Source organism: Psittacula echo (genome assembly GCF_963264785.1).
Source record: "Psittacula echo genome assembly, chromosome: 4".
Taxonomy (NCBI): domain Eukaryota; kingdom Metazoa; phylum Chordata; class Aves; order Psittaciformes; family Psittacidae; genus Psittacula; species Psittacula echo.
This window is the reverse complement of record NC_137738.1, coordinates 31,117,808-31,134,990: the sequence shown is the minus strand read 5'-3', so window position 1 is coordinate 31,134,990 and position 17,183 is coordinate 31,117,808. Positions and strand designations below refer to the sequence as shown.

Below are 17,183 nucleotides of genomic sequence, written 5' to 3'. Positions count from 1 at the left end.
TCAATGGAAAAAAAGGTGAGATCGTCTTATCTTTCAGACATGTATTCTAGCTCTAAAGATAACCTAAACCCAGTATTTCAATAGTTGGAGTCACTGTAACGGTTACAGAGTTAACTGACCCCTCTAGAAGATTTGCAGTACCTCAGTTTTGCCACAGTTTGAGCTGTAACTTCACTCGCGGGTTCTCCCATCCAGCTGAATCTTTCCATGGTTTGTGGCTACGTAAAAGTCGGGTTTTTACAGACTATTGTAAAACTCCTTTTGAAATGTACCCACCGACAGTGGGTACAACCCAAATCACCTGGCACCCTAGGATGAAGGACCACGACTGTGTTTACCTTTCTTAGTTTTGTACACTCCTACACCGCATATTTCTCTTTACACACATCGTACTTTATAGCTGCCAAAAAAAAGACACTGTGGTACAATGACAGATGTGGTTTATGTTTGTAGAAGCCTCCTTCTCTGCTAATGTTAATCTGACGGCAACTGACACAGTCTACAAAAAAAAACCAACCCATCTTCATTAAAATCCAAACATGGCTGAAAAAGAAAGAAATCAGTTGAGTTGTCAAGAAGAAACCAAATGGTCAAGTACAGTGATGAAACAGCCCAAACAACAAAGCAAACATGAAGAGAACAGCTTTCCACTCATATTTACTCTTAATGGGAAATAAGTGGTTTTGTCTACAAGTAAAGTTGGTAAACAGGTGTACTGAACAGCCCAGTCTAAAACTGCAGAGACTATTGTTTTGTAAGCCTTAAAGCTAATCGAATTTAATAGGATAACTAAACTTAGACATTGTTGCCATTAGTACAACATCAACCGAAAAACACATCTGCAGCACGGTACTGTCCCCAGATTTCCTTCAGTTCAATTGGATTTGATTTTCACGCAGAGACCAAGAAATACAGGCAACATTTTATACTAATGTTAAGTTTAGTAAAACACATCTTTATTCTTTTAGGGCTTGTGATTATTTTCCAAGATAGAGAAAAGCGAAGTAAACAGCTACACTTCTATAACATACCTGTCTTTGCTTTTTGACCTACAGCTTATCTTCACCCCATTATTTCCTTTTCTTATACAGGATGCTTTGTTGGTGACTGATGAAAATTACGTACAACAGATACTATGCCTTTTAAGATCAAGTAGCACCCTATATCATTACATTTCCCTTTTCTGTTGCAGAACAGAAGTAAAACCTGTGCTAGTGTGTACCAGATACTATGAAAATTATTAGATTCTTGCAGACCAACTTCCACAGGAACACTGGTGTTGAACACTGGGCGTTGAACACTGGGCATCAGAAACATAAGCAGCCAGTTGCTAGTTTATTCACAGAAACAGAAGGTTTGAGCTCCTTTTTTTCACATTCTGCCAGCATGCAATTATTTAATGCTTAAATCTAGGATCATAAAAGTTTCAGTCAATGGAAAATAATAAAGTGGCAACCTTTCTCTTTATAAGCTCCTGGGTTAGGTAGCAGATTTCCCAAAATGTATTCACCCTACGTTCTGTGATCCATGGCAGGAATACTGTCATGTCAGTATCAGTAGCTTTTCATAGTTGGAGGGAAAAAGACAACATGCAATTTATTTACACAGTACTGTTTTTCAACTAAGATATAAAGAGTGCAGCTGCTAGAGATTCAAATACAAACCCCAGAGCACAGCACAGGAACTGGACAAATAGAATACCACTTCTGCTGTACATCTTCAATCCTCAAAGGAGTAAGAGGGCAGTGCATGTTACAAGTGACTACTATTATCAGAATGGACATAAGAACTAGAACTGCACATCCAGAAAAAAATTAAAAAGGCAGAATCAAGTTAACAGCTGAAAAACTGCATAGTGCTACCTGTGAGATAGATTATACTAGGATAAGTAAACATAAAAACTGTGATTACTAATACCATGTTAGGGACTAATTACTCCCACTATAACATGCTAAAAGACATTTTTACTAGACATGAGTCTAGCATTCTCTTCACTAAAGTATTTCGTTAATGTGGACAATTAAGATGACATACTTGGGCATGCTAGCACTCAAAAGAACAGTGGAAATACAGCCCATACCATGGGGTCCACCTATTCAAACTGTACAACTGGGACAATTCCCATCTCAACAGTAGTTCTATCAATGCTAACATCATTGCATTAACTGGCAAGCACTGGCTATGTTTACTGGCTGAGCTGGGGAAAAAACCCTTGTTTTCCTGCCAAAAACCTAGAATTCAGAAACGGAGTAAAAGAGAATCAACTGCTTGACCATTGAACTATGGGCAAAAATAGCATTCAGGTATGAAATAACTACTAACTTCCAAAACCAGAACGGAAGCCAGTACTAGTACTTCCTATCATTCCATTGCCATTTTCTTCACTATTTGTATAATGGCAAAATGCCATTTGAATACGAGGGGGGGATGGAAACTATAAAATTATTGTCTTAAACTGATAAGCCTGAAAAAGAAAACTAAACCATGTCACAAGAAAGCAAACATGCTGCTATCCCAGCTGCTACAGCCTACTGTCAGTAAGAACATGAGAACAGTCTAAATGAAAACATCGTGCAGTTGCCAGAAGAACAGTTATACTGACATGCTTCCAAAAAAACACTCCCGTTGGAGACTTCTTTCTTCAGCTGACAAAAGAGCCAGCTAAACAAATTCAGAGCTAGAAAACTGATATCCACAAGTGCTAGCTGATAAAATCAGCTAGGAAAAAAAAAACATCTTTTAATTACTCTGATAAGATGCTTATGTGAAAGTAGGTTTTCCAGACTGATCATTTAACACTTCCTCTCTGACACCTCCCTCCAGTTAAAGGAATGCAGCACTTTAACCTGAAGAAGACAGAAGCAGACAAATGTCTTCAACTCACTTAGAACTGCAGATATCTATCTGTGTCACTGCAAAGCTCACACTCCCAGGCAGAAAGAAGAAAGTCAGACTTGTTCAAATTTTGTATGAGAAACAGCAGCAAACAAAGTATCTCCATGTACAAAAAGGCCACTGTCTCCAGTTTGAAAAACAAAACCCACACATGCTTTGCCAAAACCAGTTTTACATCTATCCTCACTTGTATAAAATAGAATCTCTACCTAAAAAACCTGCCTTAACTAAGAAATACTGCTAAAAAAAAAAAAAAAAAAAAAAAAAAAAAAAAAAAAAACAAACAAAAAACCACAAAAAGCACACCACCGAAAACCAGCATGTGCCATGATGTTCTGGGAAAATATCATGATAGTACAAGAGGAAAGCGATACAGTCATATAGCTAACGGGAATTAGGAATAAACTCAAAATAAGACTGTATACAACACTCGAACTGAAAAGTGTTAATAATCAAAGCAAACTGCACACACTTATAGCTGTTTTGCATACATAAACAAGTGCTTAGAGTCAAAGAATTTCCATAATTTCAATCCTTTTATGGATCATTTAAATAGAAACTGCCATCTTAAATACAGGGTTTCTCCTTGAGTTCTGCTAGTCATGTCTTTTAAGAAAAACAAGGTAACAACTTAGAAGACTAATATGTGCATAGACCCGCTAACATCCAACACCTTGCTTAGTCATCATTATGAACTGGCTTTCACCACAAACTGAGCACACTAAATCCAGTGTTTCCTAACATAGTCTTAGCAGTCTTCACAAGATTTCACCAAATCACTTCAACAGCATTACCCTACAAAACACACCAAAGAGCAATTTACAATTAAGAAGGGATCAGTTCAGGCATCGTGAAGTATTGAAAGAAAGTAACATCCAAAGTTCTCCTGCATCCCAAGACTACTTTAACAACACCCCTGAACCACATTTATCATCATTACAGGATACATAACATTCAGTGAGTAGCAGAAAGTTTTTACATCAGTTTTCTTGCGTACTTATACAGATCTGTCACTGGAAACTTTTCTCAGTAGCTGGGATAACAACATCATGAGATGATAGCCACAATAACAGTTAATCTGAACAAATGTCATATTTCCAAACTGTTCCCTGCATCTGAACTGTAGCTGCTCTTTGAGATATACATCAGAATATCACAATTTTAGCAAAACTGAGTATATGTTAACTGAAGGGTTTAGAAGTGGTCAGTATCAACCACACTAAGATCAGACACTAGCTGTGGTTCACTACACAGCTTGACTGTCATATCAGATCCAGACGCACATTCTATTAAGCTTAGCATCATGAGGTCCCACTACACTTCAATGCTGAAGGCTGAAAAGCTTGAGTTATCTTTTCCCTAGGATGTATAACATGGGACATTATAATTTCTTGAAGTCCATTCAATTATTGATTTTTAATCCATAAAAACCAATTGTCTAATACAGCTTGTTGAGTTACACATAGACAAAAAGGTTTGGTTTTGAGTGAAAGGCCGGACCAAGAGAGAACCACATGGGCATTTCCACCATAAGAACACAGTTAACATGCACAGATACCTAAATCCTACGAGGGAGAAGCCCTTTTCCAAGTTCATGGTGTAGAAATAGCCTGTTAAGACCATTCAATCTTTTGCATAATAGAACCAGGACTCTAAACAGTGCTGTAACGCAAACAACAGTCAAAAGTGTTTTGAACAACTGGTGGTAACTTTTTACCAGACTTTCTAATACTGTTGGACAGTGTTTATAACAGCCAAGTTTATCAAGAAAATCATTAATTATGCACAGCCAACCTAACAAATTTACTAGTTGAAATCATCAAAAAATTTAATACATGCTTAAATATAAACCCCACAAAACCCCAAAAGCACCACACAGCTGCTTTGGCACATCACTAAATAAAGACACAACCCTGGCCCAATTTAAAACATCTGCAACCATTAAGCAATAATAATGAAAAATTTAAAACCAAAAAACAACACATTAAAAAAGTCACCACTCTGAGAGCACCCATGTGTATAAAACCAGTTTTCACCTAAGCTTCTGGCTCTCGGGACTGCAAGCACACATGTGAGAGAACATTAAATGACTGCAGACCAATTTTATCATCTTGATTTTCAATCTATTGTTCCTAGGATACAAGAAGTATTTTTCCTAGAACACCACTATGATCTGCATTAGTTATCTCAGTAGGTAACTGAAATGGATTTTTAAGCAAATAGCTTTTGCTGTGTACGAAGCCAGGTATTTTAGGTCTAGGCCAGAGTGAACATCAAGATCAACCTTTCGCTTATTTTTGCTAGAGAATATTCAGAAAGTATTGGGAATAACTGAACAACCGCACCTTAACTTTCCATACCTACTTGCACTTTAAATATGAAACCTAAAGATGCAAAGAAGTGCTGCTATTTGCTAGGCCACTATACACTACTTTTAGTTGAAATACTTCTTTCTGACTCCAAATGCCTTTTTATTTAACCATCAAGACCTGCAAGGTCTTAAAATGTGCTTATTAACAGAAAGCACACAGCTTAACAAGTGGGGTGGAGGCACTGCTTTTAATAGACATCTACCAATCTAAAAGGTATTAAGAATGGCTCTTAAAGGTGCACCAAGTAATAGAGTCAAGCTCCAGCTCTCTCACAGGCTCCTATGGCATTTGCTACAACTACTGCTCACCATGAGAAAAGCTAGATGTTCTATCAGGAGAATAGAAAGGAGCATTTTCTTAATTAAAGCTTCAAAAATATTCACTAACATAGTATATACAGGTAATAACTATTCCACATGGTGGAACAGTCAGTTCACCATTTGTTGAGGATAAAGGACATAGCACATCTTCATGTCAGGGGCTGCTGGCAAAGCAACACATTGTGCTGTGAGACTACAAGTCAGAGAGAACTAAAGAACACCCCTTACCTGCTCCAAATAGATAACACAGGAGCAAATGGGCAAGGTTGCTGTTGATGGATGATCTGTTATGGTAACCAGGAGCACTGGTGCATTCCCCTGTAGCAGATGATGTGCCACCACCCGTAACAGGAACTTAACTACCTTGTCCAGACAACATATGCAAACCTTATTTTGCAAAACTCTTCAGCAGATATATACTTCAATTCAATAACCCCCACATTGTGGCAGGTCCACCTACCACAGTAGTGGTTTTGTGATGCGGACTTTTCCAAATGGTTGGAAAATGACCTGTAAGTACTCAGGCTCGACCACAATTAGTGAGCAGCAGCTTGCTACCAGAATAAGTAATGAGAAAGAAATTCTCTTTTTCTTTACCAAGGTCTTAAGAGAGCCTAAGTGTACTTAAGTGAACAGAGTTTTCCATTTCATTTAAGAGAAGCAAGAAAGAAAAAGAAAAGCCAAGCTATCTACAAACCTCAGTGTTTCATCTCACTAAAACATATATCCATACATACACTGATATATTTACTGACCATCCTTAAACCAACAGGCCAGCTAGAGTAAATTTATTTTAGTAACCAAAACTAATTCTGGCTGTGTTGATTATTTTCAGGGTGGTTAAATATTTGGAACTATACACAAGGAGAAAACATTCTCTACTCACTAAGTCATAGCTCTTTGAGAATTTGTACACAATAGCATTAGCTCAGTGCCAATTTTTTGTATAATCTTTCCTTGTATAAAGTCTTTTTGTTTCAAACAGATCCATTATTCAGTACAGCCTATTGCATTTTTCTACTGCTTGAACTCAGCAGAATCTCTAGTATTCTTTGCTTTCTTTAAGAAAGCATCCAGGTTTTCAACAATTTTACAACTTCCATAAGAGAGCATAGTTATAAAGAAGACAAATCCAAATTATTGCATCTGATATGCACTATGTAGCAGTTTTGGGGGATATACAGAATGCTGTAAAAATTCAGACTTTCTGTTCTTTTATTACCTCATGCCATTCCCATTTGAATTCCGCAAGTGAAGCTCAAAACTAACATCTGCTTGGATAGTCCCTTTACAGAGATGTGCTTTGACAGGTGGTGGAGCTATTTGGACTAACGTATTTTAACTTGTTTAAGTGATGATAAAGGTACCCTGGGCAAGCAATAAAACCATGCACAAAAAAAGGGATAGTGCAGAAAATAAACAGTTTAGATGCCAAGACAACCAGGGAAAAAATGAACGTGTTGATAGTAATCTGCACAGGTTACACTGGAAGGCTATCATATGAACTAGTTACCTTTTTTCCCCTCAGGAGAAAAGCAACTTTAACAACACAAGTTGATACACACCAAGGGAAAAAAAAAAAAGGCCTACCTTAAAGTCACAACAGAAGTTTGGAAGTTTACAATATACTATAGTCCAACAGGAGATGCATCAGTCACAGTTTACATAAAGAAAACAAATGCTGAGGGGGCTTTTTTCCACTGTCTCAATCATTAACAACTGCCACAGGACACAAATAGTCTAGGACTGCTTCATTCATGGTTAAGATTACTTGGCAAATGAACACAAAGAATGACAGGTGAGAAAGTACTTGGTATGCACCAATAACATACAGGTTTCATAAAATAATTCATTCTCCAAATAATGCGGGGAAAAAAAACCCAGCACATGGACAAAAACCAATGACATACTTAAATATCTTCACTTCCACTTAGCAGGAGAGGTCTATCATATGAAACTTTCTGTGGAAGAACCTTACAGTCCCAGAGGGAACATGAAATGGTTCAATATCTAGTGTTCTCTACTATTTTATGCTATCTCTTTAAATTCCCAAACACATAAACCAAACATTTTAATGTGGACATATAACTTTCTCCAATCTTCCCTCCTCAAGCCATCCCTTATTCCTCTGAAAGCTTACATGAAAAGGGAAAAGAAGAGGAGATGAGCAATAATTTAAAAACAAAAAGCATGAAAGAACAAACTCAGGCTTTAAAATTTATATAACTAAAGATTCCACTGCTTTGCATTACATGATGGCAAAAAACAACTGCTTAGTGTTTCCTTCTGTAACACCCACGCTGATATTCTGTTTCCACACTATCCCAATATATTCGGGCAATGACATTCAGCCCTATATTCCTGAAAAAAAAAAAAAAAAAAAAAAAAGCAAATGTCTCACTGCTTCCTGCAGATTCATTATTAGAATTTCAATGCATTGCAAACATATGGCACTGGCAATATATTAGCAATACACAGCTTTTCCACCAAGCCCTAATAAAAATCACATTTAGTAACAAGATATCAATGGCCAGGGAGTTGAAAAACTGTTTGTACAATGCCTGGCTACCCCTTGATTTGTACCACTATAGCTAAACTGCTCTCAAGAGTAGTTTTATTGAGAAAAGATTTAAGTGGGCCAAATCAACTTAAACAAAAATACAAGGTTTATTTATCCTTTGCATTGACTTCCTCTGAGCAGCTCATTCATCACCCGAGTTTCACAGGATCAACTGTGTCCTCGTCCTTTCTTTTCAAACAGATTTAACTTAACCAAAATCACTGTATGCTATATTATTTATAAGTTTAATGTAGTCACCAACAAGCCAACAAGAAATACTTCCTAGGCTGTCTGCTGGAATTATTTTTAAACAGTTTCTAGTCCTGCAACAAGGGTTATTCTCTTGTGACACCCAGTACTAATATAAAAGTGTCTCTTCTATTCTAAAGCAGAGTGCCATTGCGAGTTGCTTTCTGATCCACCACCATCTTAACAAAACAGTACCAGTTATACACAAGCACTTGGATAACACGTAACATTGTAAATCAAAAAGAAAAGGACCAAAGCGACTAAAGTGGAAAAAATAATCAGGATTTCTAGGGAAAAAATGTGGAATTACCATGTAATCTTGAAAACAGAGATTAAAGTTCTCTAACATACGTTTATATGGGGTTTGGGGCTGTCTAAACACCAAGTGATGATAATTTCGTTTCCATTATCACCACAGAGACGGATCTTTAATAGTCTTTTACTTCATATGAGTTAATATTGTGCCTTTTCTAAATTAGAAAAAAGTGTTATTGCATCACTTTTCATGTTGTATTTTTAGAAGGATCTAGAACACACAAAGAATGACCAGCATTTATTTGCAATATGTCTCAAAACACAAGACCAACAAGACAGAACAGGTAAGGTACATGGCACACTTCATTAGTGCAGTAAGTCTTTAAACTGTGTCTGTCCAATGACATCACTAAAGCTTATAAACTTTGTACACAGAGATCACAGTAAGCAGCAAACCACAGCAGCAACGGAATAACACAGAGAAATACAGCAAGCTACTACAATGCCCACATGAAAGGGAAAAAGTACGTGAAAAGCTGGTTAATGACCATGTTTTGTATGAAACTACTGAAAAATTCATTCTTGTTTCCCCAACCCCTTCTGACATCGCCACAGCCCTGCTCTACTTCTACATTTATGAAACAAATTTGCTAACAGCAACCCAATAGCGATAGCATCTGTATCAAAGCCAGAGTCATCAGTTTCTAATCTGGCAGGTTGCAGGAGACAACACAAGAGTCTTCTAGCTAAGAAGTGATTTCTCATTGCCCCTCCATATCAACAAGAAAAAAGCCCCACTGAAGCATTCCAAATAGCAGATTAAAAGAGAAGAGCTCAATACAACCACAGACCTGAAGAGACTACCCAAAATTTGCATTTGACTGTCTTTTCATTGCACTCAAAGTTAAATTTTATTAAGTAATCCACAAAAATAAGTGACTGAATTGCCAAGACAGTCACTTTGTCAAGTGACATATGCTATATTAAAAAAAAATACAACAAACTCCAGAGACTCATATTTGCATCCTAGTGAGAGAAGGACAGCTTTATTATTGAAATGCATGGGCACTTCATTTCTTTCACATTTATTGTAGAACTGTAGAGAAGAAAAATGTACATCAGCAGAAACTGCAACCTGTTATAGACGAACATCCTTTTCTATCTCCTTGCACCTTCTAGATGTCACAGAAAGGACACATGATAATCTGACTTTTTTAGACTTGCTAACTTTTTCACTTGTCTGAAGACTAAGATTTTAGAAATCGCATCCAATGTCACATCATATAAGGGCCTGAAGTTATGTTTTAAAATTATGTGGCAAGCTAAGCTTAAGATTTAGCAGTTAGACCTGGCGACACCTTCCTCAGATGAAGGGAAAAATCAGAATTGGAATGGTTACTTTTAACCTCCTTCTACAAAGAAGCTCTACTGCCTTACTGCACCTTTAGAGAAACAGTCATAAGAAGTTACAACATGCAGTTTCATACTCTGACAAAAACAGGCTAATGCACGTGAAATTAAAAGACACTTCCTTTTTCCTCCTACTTAAACCTTCAGAAAGAAGGTTAGGAATACTAAATCTGCAGCATACATAGCAATCTTACTCTCCTATGTACATCATTATGCATAATGGCAATAAGAGCCTCATTTAACAGTAAATGAAATAGTTTAGGGGTTCCAAAAAAAGGAGATAATAAACAGGAAAATAAAGTTTTGCATATGCTGGAAGGAGTTATTCTAAAGTTTTATCCTTGTAGAACAAGAACTTACAAAGTTTGCTTCTTTTTCCCGTAGTTTCCTCAAAGTCATGGAGTCACTTTCAATTAGTCATGCACTAAAGGCAAAGTATCACCTTTCACTTTTGATTTTATTTCATCTCAGCTAGCTCCATGGTACACCACCTATCAAAAGCCTACTCCAAAATAACAAAAAACCCCAAACAAAACCAAAACAGAACCACAATACGGAGAGGAAAAACAGCACTAAGTACAGGGCAATAACCAGTTCTACAGGAGAAGCCTGCCTCCTTGTGGCTCAACTAACCGTTAATCAGATTTCTCCATTCCAATACACCCAGTAAATCTGGCAAGCCAAGAGAGTAACAAGCTTCTAGTTCAAGGTGGTTTGGGATTTGGTTTTGTTGGGGTTTTTTTTTGGGGGGGGGGTTCTTTTTTTCTTTTTTTTTTTTTTTGGTGGAGGGGTAAGGGAGAGAGAGTTGATGAAAAAGAAATATGGTTCTAATTTTAAGAAGCACTGGCAAAAGTTACCCTTCTCTTGTTACTGAAAGATTGTTTTTAGCCTCCTCCTTTACATAGCAAAGACGGGGTGGGAAGCGACAGAGGTTCAATGTAAAAACAACTGACGCCCTTTACATGGCAACAAAAGATTGTCAGCATTCTGGCACCTAAATCCAGAAGGCTCCAAACCTTGGCTCAGCTGTGGCTTCACCTAGCAGGCCTCTCTTGATGCCTTAGCTTTTAACAGTAAATGCCCTTGCTGCCTACAGGTCTCCTCCAGGGTACGCCTAGGAGGATTTCACTCTTAGCAGCAGTGAAGCATTGGGTGCTTTCAACAAGACATAGACATTCCTCTGTCTTGCCTGAAGGGCTCAATTACAAGGGGCTACTCTCTCACTGCCTAGAAGAGCAAGTTCTTTTGGAAACAGCTGGGGGTTTTGGCTGGCAGGGTTTTTTGGGGTTGAGTTTGTTGGGTTTGGGTTTTTTCCAATCCAGTCACTCTACTGTGCAAGAACTTGGTGGTTAAAGAACTCAAAACGTGTGTGACAAAAACTCAAATTCAAATCCACACTCTAGAGGGGATCACATCACAATGAATTTGGCTTGGGAGGGTATGAGTAACTTTCTACCCATTTTTCACCAGCTGCTCCACATTCTACAAGCAAGGAACACAGACCATAAACCACTTTTGCTGTGGGTTAGGAACTTCATTCACAAAAAGAAGGGAAGTTCCAGTCTCCATTCCAAAGCCTATTTTAATATAAAACACATTAACTGAACATAAAAGTAGCCCACATTTTCTTTCATTTTCGCAACTGTAGGGCTTGCAACTTTCTTTCTTACGTGTTACTGCCTCTCTTTTGCAAACTGTTTCTCTAACCTTTACACAAGTGAATCAGACTCACTCTTTCCAATCTATAACCCAGTGGCTAGAAAAGGAATGAACTGAACGTGGCTCTCATACGCTTACAATCATTTTAATTCGACATTCACTAAAGGTGAGAAGAAAGTAAAAAAAGACACTTCTTCCCCCTCCAAGCACATTTTGAATTAAAGGCTTCGACTCTACCCTTTTCTTCAAGAAATATTTTTTTTTAAAAAAAAAGCAAAAAAGAAAAAGGTTGTCACACCCAAAATTCCAGACATGGAAGACATCGCTTCTTTCCACTACAGTTTTATGCCTAGATCCTGAGTGAGAAACACTGCACCTTCCTAATGTTTTTGTTATTACTATTCACACATTTACCAATCAGACAGCTTCTACTTTGTGTGCTTTAAACACTTTCATGCCAGCTCAGCTCCTACCAGGCCAGAGCACTGCACACAAGGCTGTGGATTCCACTGCTGTTGCCAGGGGCCAAAAGATTGGGCAAGGCTGTACCACACACTGCAGCATCCAAATAGCTCCATAGATCTCATTAGAAAGGTTGTAAACAGAGAACCAAAACAAGTACAAGCTTACATTAACACAGACACTAATAACAAAAGCAAGGGGAAAATAGTAATAATAATCACTCTTCTTTTACTCAGGTGCAATGCTGGCAAACGGCAAACACCTTCAGCTCCACTGAAGAGAAAGTGAATTGGTGGTGCACATCATATAGCAGGACTGGCTGCCTTACTAAACACATCCAGGATGTCTGGATAACACACTAGTTCTATGTATGGAAGAAGAATCACTCTCGTGGAATAAACATTCTGTTTGTATAACCAGGTCTGTAATTAACATGCAAATTGCTTACCCAATTGGAGAACTATCCCCTCCCGGCTTTTGTAATTGAAGTTTCTGCCGTGTTCAGACTATTAAATTTACTAAAAGTGATGTTCTTCTGTACAAACTCCGTTTCCATTATACTGAAATAGCGGGCAAGTAATAAGGACTACGTGAAGTCATACACACCAAGAAATTTACTACAGAAAGGTTTCTGTTCCTAAGTTTAAGACAGTTTGCGTTTTTGCTTTATACCAGGGTCTGACACTAAGTTAATAAGCCTTTCATTGAAACTCAAAAGCCATTACATTACACGCATCTTCCTCTACTTACACTTGTTAACCTACGCCGAGGCGCAGGATTAAATTTTACGCTTCACTGACAGAAAATAGGATCCTAAATCACCAATGCACGTATAATTGTTAATTTCCCCACTTGTTTCTTGTGGTCACAGTACCTACTTTCTTCCTTACCACAGTTTAACTTTAAACTTTCACATTTTCAGTCCTAGCACTGTGCTTCAGTTCAGGCCTATCTAATGTCTCATTTTCTTTAAATTATCTTTCCTAAACTCTCCCAATTACCCAGACCAGCAAGGTTTACTGAATTTTGCACAGTATTATAACAAATCATACTACTGAAGCACGTATCAGTATATCTTAAAACCATAATAAAAACTCCTGCTAATATCAATAACAAACAGCAGCAGGTTCCAGTAGATTAGGTACCAGCCTCGTATTCAGAAAAACTGGGGTTTTTTTCTATTTTATTCTCACCTAGTCTTCTAGGTGACCTTGGGCAAATCACTATCCCCACATTGCAGTTTCCCCAGCAGTAAAAATGAATTGAGCAGAGTCTCTGTCTGGGAACTCCAAATGAAGCACAACATAAGAGTTAAAAACGTATTTCCCTATCTGCAGATATATTTGCCTTGATGGCTTTTCTGTATCCCACTACACATCAGCAGCAGCCCAAGATTGCTTTTCCTTTTTAAATACACTCTGGTGGTTCTTCAAGAAGGGCTTTAGGCTACTGCTTTACTTTTTATCACATGCTTGATCTATTTCTGCTCCTGTATCTACTTTGAAGGACCAAGAGCTTGTATTTAGCAATACACACTTAACACTTACTTTAATATATTACGTCAAAAGCTGCTGTTGAACACATTCCTAAGCTACAGGGAAAAGATAAAACAGGGCACATCAGAACAGAGAGCCAATTAGCAACGAGCAGCAACTCATTCTCCAGACCCTTGCTCATGTAAGTAATCACGCAAGTATTTGTTTTCACAACCTGCCACGGGAACCAGTCATCAGCAGAATTTTACTGGAGATACATGCACTGATGAACCAAACTGCAGCAAAGCAACGTGAAAAGATTCCTCTCCTTATACACTGCTACATTTAAGAAAGGCTACTTTTCACTTAACAGGAGACTGCCATTTAATTAGCAAATAACACTGCTTAGCTGAGATGTACTTCACTCACTTGCCCTCTTCCCATTTATGGGTTTGGTTATGGTTTCCTTAAACAGATGCAATTCTGAGATGCTTTATGTCCTTTCCTGCTCCAAAATCTAAGGTTTAAACATTCTCTAAAAAGCTCTTGTCTTTGGTAGGCTTCTTTTTTTTTTTTTTTTTTTTTGGGGGGGAAAGCCCATGAAAGCATGCTTATTCATAATTAATTAGTGGATAAAGTTGTCACTTGACACATCATGCCACAAAACCCTGGTTTAATTGACACAAACATGAACTATGAAGCACTTAACTTCCAGTTACCTTCCTGATCAATGAATTACTACAACACATGGGGAAATTTACTTCGTAAGTTGATGGACAGAACAAGGAAAGCTTCCTCCTGTGCTGTCAATAGACAACTTCTTGAACGTCAGGAACCGAGCAGTTAAAAAAAAAGGAGAAACAGACCTTCCACACCACAGGCACGAAACGTGACAAATCCAGCTATTCCCTGAAACATTGCAAAACAGATCTGAAAACGCTATCTTCTAGGCGTAGCGCTAAGGAGCAAGGAAACCACTGTGCATCCAAGAGGGAAATAAAAACGGGGAAATGAATTTGAAGCTCGGAACCTCGCGTGTTCCCGAGGTGGGAACACGATCCCAAACGACTCCGGTGCCGGCGGGAGAAGGGAGGAAGAAAGGGGCAGAGGCTATCCGCTGGGAGGGGAGCGGAGCCAAGCCGAAGCGGGCCCCCCATCCCCGGAGCGCAGCCCAGGTCCCCGCCCGCCCCGTTCTCCCCTCCCACACCAACTTCCCCCGGCCCGGGACGTGGCCGGCCGCAGTTGGGTAGGGAGCGACGTGACGAGACTGAAACCGGTCTGAAGTCCACAAAGAAGCCATCTGCCTCTGGGAAGCGAGCTGGGGAAGGGCGGGCGGGGGACAAGGAGAAGCCGGGGGGAGTTTCACCCCGCCTGAACGCCAGAGACCCCCACTCGCGGGGATGAGGGGATACCCCCGCCGCAGAAACGGGCAGCGCCGCTCCCCGCCCAGCCCGCCCCGAGGAGCCCCGCCGCTGGGGCACGATCAAGCACACCTTCCCCACCCGCCCCGCGCCAGGCTCCGAGCTGAGCTCTCACCTTCCTCCCGCCGCCGCTGCCGCCGGCCAGCGCGGCGCTGCCGCCCGAGTACATGTAGTAGGCGATGCCCAGCACCCAGAGGAAGGCAAAGCAGAGCAGCAGCCGAGACCTGCGCCGCATCCTCCCTCCCGCGCCGCCACCAGGCCACCAGGAAACGGGCAGCAGCACCCTCCACTCCAGCCGCCGCTGCCGCCGCGCAGGGTCAGGGGGCAGAGGGCGAACGCCCGCCCCCCGACCAATCCCGCGCCGCCCGGCCCCGCGGGGGGCGGGCCAGGGCTACCGGCGTCGCCATGGTTGCAGCACGCCGGGCCGCCGCCTCCTCGCTCATGGGCCGGGGGCTGCGCGCCCCCCGCGGCCGCACGGACCGAGCCCGGCGCTGCTGGACCGTCTGGCCCCTCTCCCCAGCGGCTGCCTGGGGGGCCAACGGCCAGGCGGCAGCGGGGATAACGCTCCCCCTCTGTGAAGCGGCGGGGCCGAACCTGTGTTCCTATCCCGGCTGTGCCTTTCCCGGCCGGGCCGGGAGCGGCCGGGCCGCGCTCGCAGCGGAGTGCCTTCAGAGCCTTGCGCTCTGGGCCCGGGCCGCCGCCTGCCTCCGGCCGAAAGCGGCGGAGGGCCAGTGCCAGCGCTCCGTGGGTGTGGGTGGGGGCTCCCTGCGAAGCGGCGGCACGGTCAGCGTCGGCGGCGAGACCCCTGACTTGGGTGGTCCCGGCTCGCTGGTGGCTGCACACACATCCAGTGCAGTGTCCGATCGCCGTCGTGCACCACTGATGTGTCGGTCATTCCTCTTTTGGTTTGTCCGTCTCCCACCCGTATTGGCTGATTACACAGAGACTCCCAGTTCTCAGAAACTCCAGACTGGCCACCACAAGTCGTCTGTCCGTCTTTCTGTGGGAACAGCAGGCAACAGAGAACATGCTCTATGAAGGTGCTGTCCTTGAAGTCACTTGAGGCAGGTCTTCATTAAACCTCAAAGGTGAGAAAGTCGTGCTGAATGCTGTCCAGTGTCATCTGTGTGACAGGTATCTGCTTATCATTTGATAAGCCTGTGCCTGGTGTTATCTAAGAGATTCTTCCGTGGGCTTAGGGGAGACATCAAGGTCTTGACAACCCCACCTTCTCACTGAGGTGACACATCAGCTTGCCTTACACTCCTGGCATCTGCCTGGATTTTCACAGGAGGTTGACCCTTATGGGGCTCCACTCTTAGAGGCTGCTCTTTTGATAAGCGGTCATTGCCTGTTAAAATTGCCTTTCTTTCTGCTTACCCAGTTCCACCCTTAATCGCCTCAGGACAAATGCCACACTGCTGCTGTCTCTCACTGTGTTTCACTGACTGGGGTGTGCACAGCTCATGCTACTCTTTTTCCACACCACTGAGTTTCCTGTTGTTTGGCATTTGCTGCTATCTCATCCTACTGTGAGACATCGAGAAACGAGAACACAAAACTAAGAAAGGAAGAGACATTCCCTAACAACTAAAAAGCACCTCTATTTCAGAGCCATGGTATCCACTCAAAGCAGGATATTACTGGTTTTTAAAGTTTGTCTGTCATCTCACTGTGTTTATCAATAAGCTGATTAACTGCAACCCATTCTGACTGTACCCTGCATTTCTGTCCTCCTTCTGTCTATACTGATGTTAGACCTCTGCCAGCCCAGAGCTACAGAGCCTCTATAAAAGTCTTCTCCCCAAGCTGTGCCAGGATGTGTAAAGGTTCTGGCAGAAATTCTGTTGCAAGAACAGGAAAAGATCCAGCAGCCAAAAGAAATGGCAGTGAAAAGCTTACCTGCTCACCAGTGCAGTCACTCCTCTGACAGTCTTGTCAAGAAGGTGATTCACATCAGTGTTGGCACTGACTGGGCAGAAGTTGTCTGGCATGCAAAGATTTCAGTGAATAACTGAAATAAAAAAACTGAATAAATAAGCCCTGATGGAGAGATAGGATGGATGAAAAGACAAAGGAAGAAATCACAGATAAGTATTCATCCA

The 17,183-nt window shown here is 41.1% G+C and overlaps 1 protein-coding gene across 1 annotated transcript in view; it reads right to left on the bottom strand.

Moving 5' to 3' along the window:
• Positions 1-15,313, bottom strand: part of GALNT2 (polypeptide N-acetylgalactosaminyltransferase 2) — a gene marked incomplete at both ends in the record, with an annotated part of 100,249 nt that extends 84,936 nt beyond the window's left edge. Inside the window, one exon of the mRNA XM_080615626.1 lies at positions 15,194-15,313. Within this exon, the coding sequence (XP_080471752.1) occupies positions 15,194-15,313 (120 nt within the window). The remainder of the gene's footprint in view (positions 1-15,193) is intronic.
• Positions 15,314-17,183: the final 1,870 nt, after the last annotated feature.